Here is a 21750-nt window from a genome sequence, read left to right on the forward strand (position 1 = left end):
TTTTTACTTATTGGTGCAGCTCAGAGCCAGTTTTTTAATTTATCATTCCTTTGCTCTCAGTAGTTTAAAAATAATGGTGGTAGTCTTTAGATTTATAAGAATTAATACATTGCAAAACATGTTAGTTAATGCTAATGTTAGGATCATGCATTGAACTATTTAGAGAATAGTTCCTTCATAGTTTTCTTTCACTTCATTTCATACATTTTATGTCAGAGAAACAAGTAGCATGGATCCTACCTCATCATTTTACCTGTTGGCTTGTGGCTCTGTGAGAGAACAGTGCATAACCGCCTCTCTGATCCACTGCTCCTTTTTCTTTGCTTCATGGCATACTTTTTGTTCGATTTTCCTCCCCATGATACAACTGCATTGCAGCCCAGTGCGTCCCCAGTCCCCCTGCCTCCCCAACCAGCCTGGTCCCTCCCCCTTCTGCTGACTACTCTGACTCCTCCCACATCATGAAGGTGTGAAGGTGAGTCCCGCCCACCACACAACAATTCCCACCCCCTTCCCTTTCACCTCTGGATCCTTATAAAAACTGTCCTGCTCATTACTGCCCTTGCTTTCTTTTACTTTCAATATATAGCTGGGTTCTCAACTGCAAAGACGTAGTTCTAAAAATCGTCACAGTTCCTTTGATTCCTTTGAAGTTGATCTATACTGGGTTAAAAAGCATCTTGTAAACACAGTTTAACATTTCAAATGCACATGGTTTTATTATGTAATTCATAATGAATTTGTTTTATGGGTTTAGCATCTTTGTGTGGCAGAGTATTAAAGCTTTTACACCATGCTGTACTGTTAAACAAAATGCTCTGTATGCCAATTTTAGCTGGTGATCTCATAAATTACTTATTGATCTTGATTAGCTGCATATTTATTACAGGGGTTTTGGCAGCTCCACAAAGAGGCACCTCCAAATGTGCTGACTGGCTTTAATTGGATCCTCTATTTAATTAGTATATTTTCCAATATACCCTCACTGAGCACTTTACAACACTATGGTCTAATAAAGTGTCCGATGTGGCCTTGTTTTTGGCACCATTCTGAATAAACTCTAGAGACTGTTGTGTGTGAAAATCCCAGGAGATCAGCAGTTACAGAAATACTCAAACCAGCCCATCTGGCACCAACAATCATGCCACGGCCGAAATTACTGAGATCAAATTTTTTCCCCATTCTGATGGTTGATGTCAGCATTAACTGAAGCTCCTGACCCGTATTTGCATGATTATGCATTGCATTGCTGCCACACGATTGGCTGATTAGATAATTGCATGAATAAGTATGTGTACAGGTGTTCCTAAAAAAGTGCTCAGTGACTGTATATGTCTTTAGACTCCGAGAAAAGTAAACCCATCATAAACTGCTGCAACCAGACGACTTTCACTCCTTGTGGAATGTTTGTTGTATGATTAAGATCTAGTGATGATGACAACCATATCAAGCTTGGCTTACTGTGTTAAAGAGCACTTTTCTCCTTGCAATAGTTGCTTGAAGCCCAACTGCAAATATTTTGGCAAGAACTGTTTTTGCAAAATAAGATTTCATCTTATTATTTCACCCAACAGTTCACCCAACATAAAAATTATATCATAATTTATTTACCCTCATGCCGTTCCACACCCGTATGAGTTTCTTTTTTCTTTGGAACACAGTAGGAAGAATTTTAAAGGATGTCCTATCTGCTGATTTCAATACAATGAGAGTTTATAGTGATTTGCTTTAAAGCGACTCCATGTGACTCCTACGCCGTATTTCAAATCTTCTAAAGGCATGCGATAGTTTCTTAGTTAGAAAGAACCCGAAATTATTTATACAGTAGTTATTTTACAGTGAAAAAATTCATGGGAGAACTTGCAATGTTCACAAAAGAACTTGCACTGTTTTTGCTCTTTAAATGAGAACCCGACATTCCTCAAAATTCCTCCTTTTGCGTTCCTCAGAAGAAAGTAAGAAATTCGGGTTTGGAATAGCATGAGAGTGAGTAAATGATGACAGAATTTTCTTATTTAGGTTAACTACCTCTTTAAATGTTTGACCAGAAATATACTCTATGCAAGTGCACATACGCAAACAGTATTCAAAGGGGCGTAGAGTGTACAAAAAATAAATAAAAATCATGTTGACTTTAAAGTAATATTCCAGGTTCAATATAAGTTAAGCTCAATCGACAGAATTTGTGACATAATGTTGATTACCACAAAAATACATTTCTACTTGTCCCTCCTTTTCTTTAAAAAAAAAAAAAAAAAAAGCATTAATCTGGGTTACAATGAGACACTTACAATGGAAGTGAATGGGGCCAATCCGTAAATGTTAAAATACTCACTGTTTAAAAAGTATAGCCACAAGACGTAAACAATATGCATGTTAACATGATTTTGTTGTGATAAAATCACTTACCTTTTTTGTGTAAAGTTATATCCAATTTGACAACTTTGTTGCCATGACGACGTAACACCATAAACCCTTAAACCCTAAAACGATGGTAAAAACAACTAATTCACGTTACAGCTAAAAAAAAAAATAATACTTGAGATTTAACAGAAGAATTAATGTACTTTAAGTGCTTTAATAAAATAATAAGCTTTACATTTCTGCCTTTTAAAACCTCCAAAAATTGGCCCCATTCTCTCCCATTATAAGTGCCTCTCTGTAACCTCGATTTCTGCTTCTTTTTTTTAAAGAAAAGGAGGGATGAGTTGACATTTTTTTCTGCTGTAATTAACATTGTCACAAATGATGTCGAATGAGCTTAACTTGTATTGATCCTGGAATATTCCTTTAACTATCATGCTTAACAAGATTCTCCTCAAATTGTTACTCTGCCATGAGAGTAATTGACCTGAAAAAAGAAACTGACCAAAGAAAAAGAGTGCTAATCTGTTAATGTCCACTATAGCACCCCTTTTGGCATGTTGCATTATTAATTATTAAATAATTAATTAATTGTTATTAATTTGGAGCTTGCATAGCTAGAAGCGTTTGCGTTCACATACTTGCATAGAATATGTTTCAGGCCTTAGCATCACTTTTGGCATGTTTTTCAGCTGTTCTTTGTACAAAAGAAATACATCAGTAATTTGTTCTTTTGTTCTCAAATGTTCCCAGCTCAAGCTCTTGCAGCTGTGAAATTTGATGGTGAACCCTTCTGAGTGTCTAACGGATAAAGAAAAGACGGGAAAAAAGAAAACCAACAAAATATGTTTTGCCTCTGCCAAACATTTTATTTATTTCGTTTAACACCATGCAGAGAATTATTACAGCGTGTTTGGAGTGGAGTCTGTGGGGTGTTTGTTCATTATCGAGGTTATCTGCCTTTCTATCTCCATGCATTTCTCATTCAAGGCCTTTTTGAGGAGTGTAACACATGGCAGAGCTACATTCTGTAATTCAATTAATCAACTGTTTTGACTTGGCTTCGGAGGATGGCAGTTATATTACAAAAGCTAAAAAACTAGCCAGGAAGTGGAACATGTTTACAGATTCATATCTGCTCTTGGTCACATTACAGTGACTATATACAGCAAATTCATACTACAAACACTGGGTACAGCCGCTCAGGGTGGATTCTGCAGACATAAGTACGTTTGGGACAGGAAAGGGTGTGTCCGGAAGACCAAGAAAGACCAAGATGTGACTGGAGGAAAATAGTCATGGTAAAGGAAGTTGTAGTTTTTGACAGGAAGTTGTGAATCCAGACCAAGGACTACAAGAATGTTGTCGAGCTTCGTTTAACTGTAAGTCATTACTAGAGAGATTTGGAACTACTGGTATGGTAATTATCTGTATTCAACACACTAGACACAATCAACCACTGTGGATTTATCTTGGGACGATGGATGGGAGCCCAATGTGATGTATCTTAGAAAAATCACAAACTGTAGATGTGTCCATCACTGTCATGATCCAAAGGAATTTGAAGATGTAGGTGAAGAAGCTCTCGGTATTGGGCACCTCCGCTCCATCTCAACAGAGGAGTTCAAGGCCAGACTCACTGTGACTCCTCCTGGCCTCCTCCTTTCCAACGCTCCTCTGTTTCTCTCTCACTATAGGGCTTGAAATCCCTCTTTCTTGCCTGTCAAGTACAACATGTCAACATTTCAGTTTATTAAACCATTGTAAGGCCTTTAATTACAGTGTCTATCTAGGAAGAAAGCATATATATGTTGATATGACTATTACTCTAATCTTTGCATCAAAGCCATGTGGACTCATCGTAGTGCTTTTACTGCTAGGACAGTAGTTACCAAATGATGGTACCTAAATACTTGTGTGTGTGACAGAATCTTGAATGGTAGATATCAGAGAACAGAAAATTGGAAGTGTCCTTAGATGTGTAAGTCTGCTTGTTGAAACACAATGTGTGTTGATGCGGGGCCAGCAACTTGCATTACAGCCTGTATATATTCTGACATTAAATTATGTGACCTGTTGCCCCAACAGAATATACAGTAAAGCCCTTATTTGTGGATCATTGTGCCATTTGGAGATTCATTTGGCTATTTTTTTCTGCTGTGGCACGCTTTTTCTGTGTAAATATAGATAGTACTTGACATAGAAATAAATGGAACAATATTTTGGATTATTTTTCTATCACTGGTAATACCTTTTACCTCTGTAATAATCAAGCAGCTTGATTACAATATATCGTGAAGTAAAGAACAATTTGCCAAACCATATAAATCTCCTGTTTTGTACTTTGGTTCAAGTCCTATTTAGATAGCGTAAAGTATCTGTGATCTTTCCCCATATCAAAATGCCATGCAAGTTGTTAGCCCATACTGTGCTTTCTGCTTGTCTTTTCTTAAGTAAACTCAGTTTGTCTTTGCTCTAACTCTTAACTAATCACTGGCCTCCGTTTGTGTATAATATTCAATTCTGTGAAAATTTGTTTGACAGAACTGTTTTTTCTTTCTCCCCATGAGAACAGTCATATTATCATGGATATTGTTATTGTGCTATATTCCAAAAAAATCCCTGAATCAAGCTATTAACACAGTACGTGATCTGAAAGAGAATGGAATTCCAGAGACGCTGATTACCCATCAGTTCTTCCACTTGGCAAAAACAGCCCTGAAGGCAAAGACAGAGATATATTTTTATTGTTTTTGAGAAAGAGAAAAAAAGATCATCAAGATGCATCACATATTTTTCTATGAGCATGGACCTTTGATGTATAAAATGAGGTTTCAATTGGTTAAATTTGTAAAATGATTAAGAGTGTGTAGCATTGGTAAAGGGAATACCGATCAAGGCTGATATATTTTTAATTTATTAATTAAAACTCTAAAGCATCATTTTGAAGGCCTTGTTTAGAAGTCATTTTTAAGTGTTATTTTCTACGTAATTGGACAAAATGGTAAAAGTTGCAGTTGAACAGTAAAAACTGTCTAATATTTGATAAAACTTGTAGCATATAAAGTGGGATTAACAAATACAAAAGAAGCACATTGGTCTGTGTAAATATTTTTAAATCAGAATTCTGTACAGGTATGTCTTCATATTTACAGTAATGCTATTTTAAAGAAAAAACAGAAACTGCTTAAGCTATGCAAATCAAACAAAACAATACTTAATGTGCTTGCTTTAGAAGTACCCTCATGCAATAAAGTGAATGTATTTAAAATTCATGTCTCTCTTCTTTAGTCATGTTTGTACATCCACATGTTAAAAAAGGAAGGCAAAAAGTGCATATCGGAATGATAAGGAATACATATTCGATGTAGGATTTAAAACACACATCCATGAAATAAAAATATAAAAATAATGATTGTGTTTATGATATTGATTAATGTTATTGATGTATCACCCATACATCAATATGGCCGGGCCGTTCAAACAGCATCTGTCTGCGCTGTTTTGGAATTTACTATTTATTTATTTTTTATTAAAAAAATTATGTACATATGCACTAGATGGGTATCTTTGACCATTGCAATGCGTCTTGCTGCTTTTTCAGCATCTCGTGCCATGAGCGCAGCATTTTTATAATGCTTTGTCAAGTTAAAATAACTTGACAAAGCATCTCAAGACACGCATTCTGTTCCATTCGTCAAGCTTTTCTAATGCAAGTACACGTTCTGTTTGAACGGCCCATGTTTTAACACAAGACTACATTCTGTGTGAACTGAATTGCTTAGTGCTTGCATTTCAAATATACAGTATTTTAATTAATCCTATACTTCATCAGTTTATTGTTCTTGTAGAAGGTTAATGTCTTGGTCTTGTTTAGTCAGTTGGCAATGAAATGCTCCATAATGAAACACATTGTTGGGCAATTTTGGTCAATGCACCATTCCAAGATGTTTTCACAGAAACCTTAACCACCCATATGACCACAATCATTTCCAGGGAAACTTTTGGAATCAATTCCATTTGTTGCATTTACATTTAACATTTAAGAAGAGACTTTCTTGCCAAATACGTATAAGGATGGAAAAGAACATAGTGGAGCTACAGAACCATGACATTTTAAATAATGTTGAAAAGGTAAGTGCGAGGGTGGGGCATGGATGTGGCAAAATCAAATGCCATGCTAAGGTAGTCAATAGAGGGATATGAGGTTAGGATTGAGTATGTGAGGGCAGTAGGTGACGGTTTTATGTAGATGGGTGAATGGACAGAGATGACTGAAAAATAAGATAAAGTGATAAGACGCTCTATGTCATCAGGCAGAGCATTCTCTCTCTCATCATTCTAATAGGCTTGGTTAATGTTTACCACACAGTCGGGTTCAAAAGTCAAGTATTTGTGTGAAAGAGTAAAGTAAAAACAGAGGAACTAAAACGGTGATCTGGGACAAGAAAAGAAACAGAGAGAAAAACATGGTTGCAATCACAGAGTTTCAGAGTGAGTGTCTTTCCTTTACATAAATTAAACACATTATGGATTATATAGTAGTTCTTTTGGGGTTAAACTGAACAAATAAGCACTGGAATGCTAATTTTGCTTCTTAACTGTAATTTTAAGAGATAGTTTTAGTTTTCAAGAAGAAAATGTCTATCAGAGGGAAAAGGGAGTATTTTAGACCTTTAGCTAAATATCTATTAGGTTTCCACACACAGGTCCACAATTCGAATTACTCTGCTATTTGCTCTTTTCTTCAAAAATTGATTGACTGACAAATCAATGATTTTCAAGAATGCAGATACAGCCAAGTATCATTCTCTGTTTTGATTGGGTTTTAGAAATCGGTGTAGGTCTGTCAGGATTTGGCGTGTTCTTTGTGCTGTTTGGAGTTCTCCTGTACTTTGACTCTGTCTTGTTGGCGTTTGGAAATGTAAGTGCTATCTGATGCTGCCACAGAGTACATTTTTTTTTTTTTTTTTTTAAACATGAAACAAGAAGCTATCTAAATATTTAGTTGTTTGCAACATGAAAAGGTTTGCTGAAGGACAGTTCACCCAAATGTGAATGAATTCTGTCATTATATACTGTCACTTGTAACCATATATATCAGTACTGTGCAAAAGTTTTAGGCACTTGGGGAAAATGTTGCATTGTGAGGATGTCTTCAAAAGTAATGCCATAAATAGTTTTCATTTATCAATTAACATCATACAAAGTCCAATAAACATAAAAAAGCTAAATCAATATTGGGTGTGGCCACCTTTGCTTTTCTCCTAGGTACACCTGGACACAGTTTTACTTGGTTGTTGGCAGATAGGATGTACCAAGCTTCTTGGAGAATTCAACACAATTCTTCTATATATTTAGGCTGTCTTAATTGCTTCTGTCTCTTCATGTAATCCCAGACTGACTCGATGTTCAGTGGGGGGCTCTGTGGGGGCAATGCCATCTCTTACAGAGTGCCCTGTTCTTCTATTCTAATCTTTCTATTCTAATCTTTTCTATTAAAAATAATGTTTGGGAGTCTAAAATGTATTTTTCCTATTGACACACTAAAGCTGAAGATATAAATATATATCTTATATATATATATATATATATATATATATATATATATATACACACATACACAATGTATTTATACAACATTTAGTTCTGGTCCTCGAATCTGATTGGACGAGAGGCATTCCAAGAGTGCTGACATCTCAGACCATCAGCACTGGAACACTTTACTGTTTGTATAACTCACAAAAGCAGTACAGATGTGGAGGAGCAGCTAGATGTGTGAATTTACACTCATTACTGGGACATTATAGATTTTAGCAAGCAGGTGGTGACAAAAGTAAGACTTGTGTGTTCTATGAGTGAGTTGAGCTGATGTTGACAAAAATGCATTGTCAGTCAGTGTGTGAGTTTCTTTGAAGTCATCCGGAATTATCTACCACTCCATGATTGCTCAGATTACTACTACACTATAGCTGAGAAATAGAGTTCAACTAACAGCTTCAGCATTACAGCCAATCACAGCTGAGTGTTACAACAGAGTAATCAAAATAAGAGTTCCCCAAGAAATATACATTAAGGAAACTTGAGTCCTCCATGTTTTCTCTCCGTTAACAAAACACTTAAATTTGAGTGAAATACTCAAAGGACAATTCCGATGACATGTATGGCAACATCCCTCCATGATCGGAGCACACCACTACCACACTATAGCTGAGGAATAGAGTTAAGCTAACAGCTGCAGCATTACTGTTCATCACTGCAACAAACGCAGGCAATCACACGCTCAGTCGCTCTCTCTCTATTTCTCTCTCTTTATCTCTCTCTCTCTCTCTCTCTCTCATACACACACACACAAACACACACGTCTTTATTTCTCCAATAACTTGAGTGAAACAGCCCAAGCTGTCATTACTAGTTCTAAAGTATGGGTTTCACATTAGTGACAGAGGCTTAGGCACATCTTTTGAACTAGCAATGGCAGATCCTGAATCTGTGGTGTAAGAAAGTAATTCCAAACACAAAAGCGTTTTCTGCGACAGTCCTTAGTTTTTCCCTACTTATTTATTTACTTGTTCATTAAACTGTGGCATAAAAGCAATATGACACTCACAATCGTGCTGTGTTCTCCATCTATCAGCACAGTTCCTAAGGCCGATTTACAGCCGTGCTGATAGATGGAAATATAGCACTCTTGCCCGTGTGATATTACCTTGAAATACACTCACTGAACACTTTATTAGGAACACTGTGGTCCTAATAAAGTTACCGACATGGTCTTCTGATGTTGTAGCCCATCTGCCACAAGGTTCAACATTTTGTTCATTCTGGGTTACTACAGCCTTTCTGTCAGCTAGAACCAGTCTGGCCATTCTCCGTTGACCTCTCTCATCAACAAGGCATTTTCATCTGCAGAACTGCCGATCACTGGATGTGTTTTTGTTTTTGGCACCATTCTGAATAAACTCTAGAGAATGTTGTGTGTGAAAATCCCAGGAGAAAATCAGTTAGAGAAATACTCGAACCAGCCCGTCTGGCATCAACAATCATGCCACGGTCAAAATCACTGAGATCATATTTTTCCCCATTCTGATGGTTGATGTGAACATTAAATGAAGCTGCTGACCCATATCCACGTGATTTTATGTATTGCAATGCTGCCACATGATTGGTTGATTAGATAATTGCATAAATAAGTAGGTGTACAGATGTTCCTAATAAAGTGCTCAGTGAGTCTGTGTATATATATATATATATATAAACTCAGCAAAAAAAGAAATGTCCTCTTACTTTCAACTGCTTTTATTTTCAGCAAACTTAACATGTGTAAATATTTGTATGAACATAAAAAGATTCAACAACTAAGACATAAACTGAACAAGTTTCACAGACATGTGACTAACAGAAATGGAATAATGTGTCCCTAAACAAAGGAGGGGTCAAAATCAAAAGTAACAGTCAGTATCTGGTGTGGCCACCAGCTGCATTAAGTACTGCAGTGCATCTCCTCCTCATGGACTGCAACAGATTTGCCAGTTCTTGCTGTGAGATGTTACCCCACTCTTCCACCAAGGCACTTGCAAGTTCCCGGACATTTTTGGGGGGAATGACCCTAGCCCTCACCCTCCAATCCAACAGGTCCCAGATGTGCTCAATGGGATTGAGATCTGGGCTCTTCGCTGGCCATGGCAGAACACTGACATTCCAGTCTTGCAGGACACAGAACGAGCAGTATGGCTGGTGGCATTGTTATGCTGGAGGTTCATGTCAGGATGAGCCTGCAGGAAGGGTACCACATGAGGGAGGAGGATGTCTTCCCTGTAATGCACAACGTTGAGATTGCCTGCAATGACAAAAAGCTCAGTCCGATGATGCTGTGACACACCGCCCCAGACCATGATGGACCCTCCACCTCCAAATCGATCCTGCTCCAAAGTACAGGCCTTGGTGTAACGCTCATTCCTTCAACGATAAATGTGATTCCAACCATCACCCCTGATGAGACAAAACCGCAACTCGTCAGTGAAGAGCACTTTTTGCCAGTCCTGTGTGGTCCAGCGAAGGTGTGTTTGTGCCCATAGGCGACGTGGTTGCCGGTGATGTCTGGTAAGGACCTGCCTTACAACAGGCCTACAAGTCCTCAGTCCAGCCTCTCTCAGCCTATTGTGGACAGTTTGAGCACTGATGGAGGGATTGTGCGTTCCTGGTGTAACTCGGGCTGTTGTTGTTGCCATCTTGTACCTGTCCCACAGGTGTGATATTCGGATGTGCCGATCCTGTGCAGGTGTTGTTACACGTTGTCTGCCACTGCGAGGATGATCAGCTGTCCTTCCTGTCTCCCTGTAGTGTTGTTTTAGGCATCTCACAGTATGGACATTGCAATTTATTGCCCTGGCCACATCTGCAGTCCTCATGCCTCCATGCAGCATGCCTAAGGCACGTTTATGCAGATGAGCAGGGACCCTGGGCATCTTTCTTTTGGTGTTTTTCAGAGTCAGTAGCAAGGTCTCTTTAGTGTCCTAAGTTTTTATAACTGTGACCTCAATTGCCTACCGTCTGTAAGCTGTTAGCATCTTAACGACCGTTCCACAGGTGCATGTTCATTAATTGTTTATGGTTCATTGAACAAGCATGGAAAACATTGTTTAAAACCTTTAAAATAAAGATTTGTAAAGTTATTTGGATTTTTACAAAATTATCTTTAAAATACAGTGTCCTGAAAAGGGGACATTTATTTTTTTGCTGAGTTTATATATATTTATATTCAAGATATATAGATATATTCAGTTCAAGATTAATGTACCCCCTTGATATTTGTACAAATTTGTTGCAGTAGGGGGAAGTCAGTGCACCAGCTGTACGGGCAACACGCCTCGTCAAACCAATGGGCAGGCAGTACAGCCTTCCACAGACAGGCTTTTGCATTTGAAGACAGCTGGACCGAGCACAACATATTCGAAGGATCTCGAGGCGTGTTTTTCACAGTTTCAAATTACGTTTAACTCGACACAGCATCCTAAACACACAGCGCTTATGGAGATGCTGAAAACAAGCGAGACGCGACACAATCAAAGACGCTCCAAAACATCTGTCTGATGTACGATTACATAGACCAACAATCAAAAAATAGCGCAGAGTAGGCAAATATTAGTGTTATGTTCAATTAAATGGAAATAAACAGACAATATTTTGACTTTTACTGCCACTTCTTGTATTATCTATATATTCATGTCTATTGTCATAATATATGTGTATAATGTCATGTATTTGAATTAATTAAATTATAATATTTATTATATTTTTTATCATTTTAACCTTTATGTACTAAATTGTCTTTATTTTGGGGCCTTTCTCAGTAAATATTGATGTGATTATTTGATCGATTAATTGTCACATCATGTAATTAATTTGATCACAAATTTTAATTGATTGACAGCCGTAATCTAAGATATATATATATATATATATATATATATATATATATATATATATATAATAAAAAATAAAAAATAATAAATATTTCAGCCACATGCAAATTTTTTTTACCTTTGATATAATATTTATTTTTGTTATAAATGTTGCTTGCAAAATATTTAATTTAGTCTGAATACTACCTTTAAAAACATTTCACTACTTTTGAAAGGCCATCTTGCAGAAACCATGTGTACCACCAGGGGAAAAATTATTTTTGCTCTCTCCATCAGATTCTGTTCCTGTCCGGCCTGGCCTTTATCATTGGCTTGAGGAGGATTGCCCACTTCTTTTTCCAAAGACAGAAGCTAAGAGGCTCCACCTTCTTCCTGGGGGGCGTGGCTTTAGTGCTACTAAGATGGCCTCGTATTGGCATGCTGGTAGAAAGCTATGGCTTTGTTCTTCTGTTTAAGTTAGTAACACTTTTATATCCTGTCCTTATATGCTCATGGCAGAAGTGAGCCCTTATATAAGCACTACTATAACTACTGTACACATTTTTGGAACTTGGAGATTTTAGTCTTTACTACTGAACAACTGTACTCTCCCTTTTACAAAAATTTAATTATGTGTTGTTACAGGTCATTCTTCCCAATGGCTTTTGGATTTCTTGGAACGGTCTTGAACATACCCTTTTTAACAGCGGTATGGAACGAAAGCTGTTTTCCCACTTGATTTAGGGAAAATCAAATTAAGACCTAATAATTTCTTTTTACAAATACATATTTAAACATTTAGTGGCAGACAGATTACTTGAGAAAAAAGAGAAAGACAACGAATGGGCGTCTTCCAAATTCTAGTGTAAATGGTTGTTTAGACTGAATATCCCCTATTGTTTCCATTCTCTCTTGCAGATTTTTAACAAGTTATCTGGAAGCAGTTCCTCAATGGTATAAGAGTAGCTGTCAAGAGATGCTGGAAATCTGCAAGGTCGGAAGATACTGTATTTACATTGTTTAGAGCATCAAATTGAAAAAAGACTGTATTTGCAACTGCAATGCACTTTTTAAGGAATAGTTCCCCCCGAAAGGAAACTTCTGTCATTATTTACTCACCCTCATGTATTCCAAACCAGTATGACTTTATTTTTTTATTTTTGTTTTTTTGTAACACAAAAGGGGATATTTTAAAGGATGTTCTGTTCACTAATTTCCATACAATAATACTTGACAGCACCTAAAAGTAGTCCTTGCCACTCATGCCTCAAATTCCATGTCTTCTAAAGCCAATTAAAGTCATTATTCACTCCCAGATCAAATCACTGATTAACATTGACTGCTTTTTGTAAGCTTTAAAGTCACTATGAGTCACTATCAATTGCTATTGTATTGAAACTAGTGCTGTCCGTCGATTACAATTTTTAATTGCGATTAATCACAGATTTTAAAAGTGATTAATTTTTCATTATTTATAATTATTTTCTTGTCAAAATGCATTTAATTCCATCTTAGGAAAGAAAAGAAAACAACATATAACAATATAATGCTTTATTAACATTTTCCAAACAAAGTCTTCCACTGTACAAAGATAGAAATGCACTCAAATATCACCAATTCAAGTAATATTAAATGTTTCCAAAAGTCTAACTGGGAGTTTGACTAATTGAAAGAACTAGTTTCCCCATAGGTTGCATATTCATTGCAATGGGCATTAAATCTCTTAAACTCTCATCCTCCACAATATTAATCTGCCATTAGACTGTGGCTATCTTCTTTGTTACAGCAATCGTGAAGCTGTGTTCATGATTCGTGTCAGAGCATCGCTTTGAAATCACCATGAAAAGCACTTGCAAACAAAAACATCTCATTCTGAGTTTTGGTTATAGTTAAGATTTGGTGTGCTTCCGTGATAATTAAAATGTGCCTTAGGCTGAACAATGCTTTATTTCTGTCACAAGTGCCATCTGGGCTTGTTTTTTATATCAAATAGCGCTAAAATCTCCTTTGTCCAACATTTTATCACTGACAGGGAAGAGCTGTCAGAGATTTTTTTTTATTTACTGAGATAACAACCTCTATCATAGGTGAGAGCGTAATGGTCAACTAGCTAACGTGTTAAGATGGTACCGCCAAAGTCTTTCTAGCAAATCAGTCCACTGTCGGCCATCTCTGGAATGCTCTCACAAGGCTATTTCCAGTCATGCCAGTGCAGCTATTATCTACTTGAATGGAGAAAGATCAAAATCTGACCGCAAAATTGACCAAAATCTCAAAAATGGTTGGCCAAGATTACGATCAAAGAACATATTTCAAATCTGCAATAAAATCTGACAATACTGGTATCATAAATTGTGATTCTTTTCCTCATATTATGCTAAAAACGCAATTTTCCCAGCTTGTATAGCTAATGCTCATGCGCGTTCTAGGGATGATTGACAGGTCATGTCTGTATCTAAAAGGCGATTGGCTCTTTTAACTGTGAGGCAGGACTTCCTTTCTACATCCGTTGACCATTGGACGCTCAGAGCTCCTTGGTTGAGCGTACCAATTTCTCCCATTCATTTCAACAGAAGTGGCCCATCTCTGCTAAATAATCTCTGGTACCGCTCATAGAATGTCTATGGGACAGCCACGTTATGCTGTTTTATGCTAAGCTTGTAGGTTGGTAGAAGGGCTCTGGCGCTGTTGTGTGTAGGTTTGTGGCATGTGCGTCAGTGTAATGACTCCGGGCGGACACATTTCAAAGGTTCCGCCCTTTACACAAGTGTTTATGCTGTATTAATGGTAAATGCTTTAATCGCAATTAAGAAAAATTAACACGTTAAACTTTTTTAATTAATCACATGCATTAACGCGTTAATTCTGACAGCTCTAATTGAAACCAGTGAATGGGAGATTCATTTAAAATATCTTGTGTTCTGCAGAAGAAAGAAAATCATATGGGTTTGGAACGACATGAGGGTGAGTAAATAATTTAAATTTTCGGGTGAACTATCCCTTTAAACATTTTGTTTTTGGTAAAACTTTACAATAAGGTTCCATTAGTTAACAAAATAAGTGAACATACTAACAATGAGCAATACTTTTACAGCATATACAAATCTTAGTTTATGGTAATTTCAACATATAGTAATACATTTTTAAAATCAAAAGTTATTTATATTGACATTAGTTAATGCACTATGAACTAATATTAACATCTGTATTTTTATTAACTAACACTACAAAGATATAAAAAAAAAATTGTAAAAAAGATATTGTTCATTGTTAGTTCATGATACCTAATGCATTAACTAATGTTAACAAATGGAATCTTATTGTAATTAAAAATGTTTTTTTTTTTTTTTTTCTGTGTGGATTGTGGTATCTGATGCATGATTGTATATGGTCTATTTTATGTTATTTTAAAATTTTTGTCTGTATTTAGGTAACCTTTACGTAAATTGTGTTGAATAAACTTACCTTAACATGTCAAGTGTTGCATTCAAGAATGTTTATTTATTTTAAAATGTAAATTTTTTTTTTTTATCTATTTAAATTTAAATAAATATTTTTCTTTATTTATATTTAAATAAATATGCAACAATATTTGGATTTTATGAGAAATAGGCCTGCACTCAATCACTTCCTTCTTAAAATGCACATGAACTAAAAAAAATAAATGATGCTGTGCAGCTTGTTGACCTGATCTTGGCCCTGCATGTTATGAATACATACTTTAGAGGAGTGCTTTTCCAATCATCTAACTTCTAGTCCTTTCTTCTCCTCCCAACTTCAATGAACTACCCTAATATAGAAAATCAAATGAATGGTATTGAATTGAAAAATATAAAGGCTTTGTTTTCCTGGAATGTTGCGGTGAAGTGGATGGGTGGTGGATCCACCTTAGGGCACAGAGACAAGATCAGAGGCAAAGAGGGGAGGGGGATGGGGGATCTATGGGCCATTTATTGGCAATGTATTCAGCTTTTTCACACAAATACACACACACACAGTCTTTTTAGGAAATTATACATCATATTAAAAGGTTGCGGCAGTGCATATACCGATGATTGACCAATCGCAACGCAGGGATCCCTTCAGAGTAAATTCTCCATTCTAGTCAGACCCAGAATCACTTTGCATGTGCTGCTGTAGCCAAGCACACAATTAGCCACTGCTGTAATCAATCACGCGATAGTCAAGTATGCTATCCCTGTACTACACCTTTTGACTACACCTTCATTCACTTCAATGAAAGATATTGTTTGGTCAAGGTGCTGGCAGAAATGAACGCTAAAGATTTGGAAGCAGGTCTACCTCATTCCCTACTCTAAGCCAAGCTTATTGTGCAGCACCTGTGGGACAAAAACAAAAAATGACTGAGATTATCTAGACTTGCCCACAGGTGTACTGCAAACTTGGATAGAGTGGGAGGAGTAGCTGCTAGCCCTACAGCACGTTGTTCTCCCAAGATGTTATTCTAGCCCTGGCAAGTACACACAACACATTTTCTGCAATGCTTCTGAACGTGCATAGGCCTATGGCTCAGTTGCTAACCACAGGACAGAGGATCAACACATGGAGATAGAAGTAGAACACCCAAAAAAACTACAGTCAATTCACCATCTGGATTTACGTGCTGCACTGGAGCCTAACTTGCTAAAGAACTGAGAACTCAGAACTGAGTCCTTCACGCACCATTCAACAAGATTAGTGAATGAAAGGGGCAGCCCCCATTCTGTGCATGTCTGTGCTGAGGTGTCTATGACGCAGGTAATATCGTTGTATAAGAAACATCCTGGTTACTTTCATAACCTCCGTTCCCTGATGGAGGGAACGAGAAATTGTGTTGATGTAGTGACACTAGGGGTCACTCTTGGGAGCCCCAAACACCTCTGCTTTTTTTAAAAAAGGCCAATGAGAACTGGCGAGTGGAATTTGCATGCCACTCCCCCAGACATACGGGTATAAAAGGAGCTGGAATGCAACCACTCATTCAGGTTTTGTGCTGAGGAGCCGAGACCAGGTCCCGGCCATTTCAGCGGGTAGTTCAGCATTGTGGCAAGAGGGACACAATGTCTCGTTCCCTCCATCAGAGAACGGAGGTTACGAAAGTAACCAGGACGTTCCCTATCTGTCACTCACTCGATGTTGTGTTGATGTAGTGACACTAGGGGTCCCTATACAAAACGCCACAACTAGCTGAACTGTGTTATGTGAACTGCCGGTGTGTGATGGGCAGACTGCTGTGTGCCTCATAGCCAGTGCACCAGGCCATCACGTAACCTCCCCCAATGCTCTTATGAGCGTCGAACGGTCCATCAGGAACAAGTCAACTGCCCAACTATAGGGACAGGCTAGCCCAGCCGAGGCCTCTCTTCCCTCTCTTTTCTCCCCAAAAAGAGTGGAATTTGTTAACTGACTGGGATCCATAAGTGTCTGCGTCGGGGGGTGTCCCTCCCAAGGGGAAGACACCGCGGAGACCACACCCCACCCAAAAAGGGGTGTTAATAAAAATACAGATGTTAATATTAGTTCATAGTGCATTAACTAATGTCAATATAAATAACTTTTGATTTCAGAAATGTATTACTATATGTTGAAATTACCATAAACTAAGATTTGTATATGCTGTAAAAGTATTGTTCATTGTTAGTATGTTCACGTTCACGTATTGGGCCGGTCAGTGAGTTTCTCCGCAAACTGCCAGAGGGCTAAGGAGGAAAGTCATCCAGGGATCACAATCTGTGAACATGACTGGGAGTCAAGAGCACACGTCTTCACCTCAAGGGAGGGGAAAGGTGCTATGCGCAAGCGGTACACCCGGCCAGTTGTCCTGGAACTTACCTGCTCGTGCCTGCCAATACACGGGACGAGACCAGCTCAACCCGGAGATTGTAGAACCTCGCAAAGGTGTTGGGTGTTGCCCAGCCTGCTGCACTGCAGATGTCTGCCAAAGAGGCGCCACTGGCCAGGGCCCAGGAGGCCGCCACACTCCTGGAGGAGTGGGCTCGTAACCCTGCTGGGGGTGGCACGTCCAGAGCCTGATATACCATCACGATGGCGTCAATGACCCAGTGGGTGATCCTCTGTTTGGAGACAGCATTTCCTTTCCGCTGTCCGCTGTCATCGAGACTGAGTCCAACTCCAAACCAAGAAAAGAGATGCTCTGAACCGGGGAGAGCTTGCTCTTTTCCCAGTTGACCCGAAGCCCCAGTCAGCTGAAGTACCGGAGCATGAGGTCCCTGTGTGTGCACAGCAACTCTCAAGAGTGAGCTAGGATTAGCCAGTCATCGAGATAGTTGAGAATGCGGATGCCCACTTCCCTTAGCGGGGCAAGGGCTGCCTCTGCGACCTTCGTGAAGACGCGAGGGGACAAGGACAGGCCGAAGGGGAGGACCTTGTACTGATACGCCTGGCCTTCGAAGGAAAACCGCAGGAAGGGTCTGTGTCGAGGTAAGACCGAGATGTGGAAGTACGCATCCTTTAAGTCTACCGCCGCAAACCAATCTTGATGCCGGGCGCTCGCTAGAATGCTCTTGGCGTCAGCATCTTGAACGGGAGTCTGTGCAAAGTCCGGTTCAGTACTCGTAGTTCCAGGATTGGTTGCAACCCACCGCCTTTCTTTGGTATGATGAAGTAAGGGCTGCAGAACCCTTTCTTCATCTCGGCTGGAGGGACAGGCTCTATCGTGCCCTTGCGCAGAAGGGTAGCGATCTCCGCATACAAGGTAGTAGTGTTCTCACCCTTCACCAAGGTGAAGCGGACGCCACTGAACCTGGGCGGGCACCTGGTGAACTTAATCATGTAGCCGAGTCGGACGGTCTGGGTCAGCCATCGCGACGGGTTGGAAAGCATGAGCCACGCGGCCAAACTCCAGGCGAGGGGGACCAAGGGAATGATCACATCAGACGTACCAGCGAGTGGGGCCTCGCGGCTTAGCTCGAGGTGCCACATCAAGGGGATTCAAGCCCCGTGGCCGTGCTGAGTCCAGGAACATCGAAGCACTTACCTGGCTCCTGCCGCCCGCCATAAGATTGGCCAAGGAGGGGGGAGGAGGAGTCTCGTCCCCGTAGTCCACCGGACCCAATCCCGTGTGGGCGTGTTTGTGCCACAGCTGGGTGCACAGGGGCAGGGGGACCACAGCTGGAGCGCCATACCTGCAAAGATGGGACGGTGGACGGTGTTTGTGACGACAGCTGTGCTCACCGGACATGTGACCCAGGGAACAAGAAAACCGCTCTTTTGTTGAATTTTTGGGTACAGCAGCCTCTTGGACATGCAGCAAAATTAAATGAAAACAAAACAAAATATTCTCCTCCCGGCCCTCCACCGGGGATGGAGTTCCAGAGAAGTGGGTCTCCTTGCCCCTGGTTCGCCCATCTCAGGGGCGCTTTGAAGCCTTCCTCGGGTGAAGCCGTGAGACGGGTGGCTTCTGCTTCCTGTGCTGGGCTCCACACCGGGGCCAGGCCACGGGGGCGGGCTGCGGCCGAGCCGGTGTTGTTGTTGCAGGAGGACGCCCTTGGCGACAAGCAGACGGGGTGCGGAGTCTTGAGCCACGCCGGGGAAGGATGTGTTGTATGGCCTCCTTCTGCTGCTTCACCGCCGAGAACCGCTGGGCAAAATCCTCAATGGTGTTGCCGAATAGGCCAACATGGGAGATGGGGGCATCAAGGAACCATGCCTTGGTAGCCTCTCGCATCTCAACCAATTTGAGCCAAAGGTGGTGCTCAGGGTGGACATCGCCTGCCAGAGAGACCGCGCCGTGACCTTCGTCATCTGGAGAGCGAGGTCGGTCGCCGAGCACAGTTCCTGCATCAATCTCAGGTCAGAACTACCCTCGTGCAGTTCTTTTAGTGCCTTGGCTTGGTGTACTTGCAGGAGAGCCATGGCGTGCAGGGTGGAGGTGGCTTATCCAGCAGCACCGAAGGCCTTAGCTGTCAGGGACGACGTAAACCTACAGGCCCTGGATGGGAGTTTCGGGTGCCCGTGCCAGGTGGCGGTGCTCTGCGGACACAAGTGCACCGCGAGCGCCTTATTCTCCTGGGGGATCACCGAATACCCCCTGACGAGGGTAGCGAGAGCGGGGGAGCTGAAAGACTGGGACCGGGCAGTAAAAGGTGCCACCCACGATCTTGTCAGCTCCTCATGCACTTCTGAGAAGAAAGGAACGGGGGCAGGGCGTGGCCGTGGGCGATGCCCCAAGCCCAGGAACCAATCGTTGAGCCGTGAGGGTTCAGGGGAGAGTGGAGGGTTCCACTCTTGCCCAACGCTCGTGGCCCCCCAGGATAGCATGTCCATCATTTCTGCATCGGCCTGGGACTGGGCGACCATTCCCGAAGGAGGAAGCCCAGTCGATGCCTCTGCATCTGACTGGAGGAGCCTGCTCTCCGATGCTGCGCTTGATAACTCGTCTTCTTCCTGGGCTCCGAACAAGAGGTCGAACTCGCCCTGAGACAAGCCGGCGATTTCGTCCGAGCGCCCGACCAGGGCAAGCGAGCGTGCTGGGGAATGGGAGGTCCGTGGGGGGATACCGGTGGAGGTGGTCCCATTGAGGTCCCCAAATCTCCCCCAGTGCTAACCGGCACGGCCTCATACCCGTAGGTAGAAGGACTGAGGCGGGGAGCTGCTGGGATGAGACGTGACCGCAACGTTGCCATTGACATGTTCTTGCAATGAGGACAAGACCCATCCACGAACGATGTCTCCACATGGGCAGCATCTAGACACGTAAGACAGCGATCGTGGCCGTCAGAAGCGGTGAGATAACGACCGCAACCAGGAATAACACACAAACGGAAAGGCATCTTTAAAAAGACATTCTGTGTGTGCCGCTCTTTTAGAAAGAAAATATACTCTTTTTAGAATATACTCTTTTAGTTGTTTCTGCCGAAGTGCCCAGGGGCATTCTCTGCACTCCACAGGTGCAGAGGGGGAGAAGTCGCTGAAATGTGCCGTAAATCCAGCAGATGAGGCGAATGAAATTCGTGGATGAATTCAGCTTCAATGAATAGAACCGCTCGGCTCCGAAGAGAAAATCTGAATGAGTGGTTGCATACCAGCTCCTTTAATACCCGTATGTCCGGGGGAGTGGCAGGCAAATTCCACTCGCCAATTCTTTGTGTTTGGGGCTCCCAAGAGTGACCCCTAGTATCACTACATCGACACAATGTCGAGTGAGTGACAGATAGGGAACATGAATTGTGCCTGAAGTTTGCAAGAACCACCGAGTATCCACTTCCAAGCACATGTTCTATATCTGCAAGTGTATATAAAGGTAATCAATTTACTCCCATAATTCTGTTCTCTTATCATGGCATGCACTTATAAATACTCTTACACATACATCTGATCATGATCATGTATTGTCATGACAGATTGTCATGTTTGTCTTGACAGTTAAATGTGTGTTGGAGTACGTGCATGTGTATTCATGTGATGGTCTGTTTGAAATCTTTGGATTTTGTAGTTACACTGAACAACATAATGGTGTGAGTGCAATCAGGGACCTTATCAAGTTTTTGCATTTTCTATGGACTTGATAATGTACATTTTTGACCCTGCAAATGTATTCATATTCAGCCTGTTGGATGGTGCAGAATTCTATATTTTTCCTTTAACTTGAATACAAAAGTCACACTCCATTCATTGCTTTTTGGAAAAGGAGATCAGTAGCCTTTACCTTCTTTAATACAAAATAAAAATGATACAAATTTCATTCGTTTTTGGTGTCAGACATTTGCACAACCTGTGAATAGCATAGGTGTAGAGCCGATAACTGATGCTTTTGAAGGCTTAAAGTGTCTTTGAAGTTTGTGTGTGTGTGTGTGTGTGTGTGTGTGTTTGTGTGAAGCAGTGTCTTTATACAATATGTGTTTGAGAGAGAGAACGTATGAACAGGAAACACATATAAAGATAAAGATAAATTTAGTCACTGAAACTCCTAAATTGATTCTCTAAGAAAATATACATAATTCTGAAAATACCATGTAATAAT

General features: G+C 40.5%; 2 protein-coding genes across 8 annotated transcripts in view; both read left to right on the plus strand.

Annotated features, from left to right (window-relative positions):
• plekha6 (pleckstrin homology domain containing, family A member 6) overlaps positions 1-5639 on the plus strand; it is a 133459-nt gene extending 127820 nt beyond the window's left edge. For all 7 annotated transcript variants that reach the window (XM_051672089.1, XM_051672090.1, XM_051672085.1 and 4 more), the window contains 2 exons: positions 379-475; positions 3118-5639. In XM_051672089.1, coding sequence (XP_051528049.1) covers positions 379-473 — 95 coding nt within the window. In that variant the 3' untranslated portion in view covers positions 474-475; positions 3118-5639. The remainder of the gene's footprint in view (positions 1-378; positions 476-3117) is intronic.
• Positions 5640-6781: 1142 nt separating this feature from the next.
• golt1a (golgi transport 1A) lies at positions 6782-12762 on the plus strand. The gene is made up of 5 exons (XM_051673104.1): positions 6782-6858; positions 7197-7288; positions 12066-12244; positions 12414-12477; positions 12687-12762. The coding sequence occupies exons 1-5, from the start codon at positions 6834-6836 to the stop codon at positions 12726-12728; spliced, it is 402 nt and encodes a 133-aa protein (XP_051529064.1). The 5' UTR covers positions 6782-6833; the 3' UTR covers positions 12729-12762.
• The last annotated feature ends 8988 nt before the right edge of the window (positions 12763-21750 follow it).

The sequence above is a fragment of the Myxocyprinus asiaticus genome, chromosome 35 (assembly GCF_019703515.2).
Source record: "Myxocyprinus asiaticus isolate MX2 ecotype Aquarium Trade chromosome 35, UBuf_Myxa_2, whole genome shotgun sequence".
NCBI classification, from domain to species: domain Eukaryota; kingdom Metazoa; phylum Chordata; class Actinopteri; order Cypriniformes; family Catostomidae; genus Myxocyprinus; species Myxocyprinus asiaticus.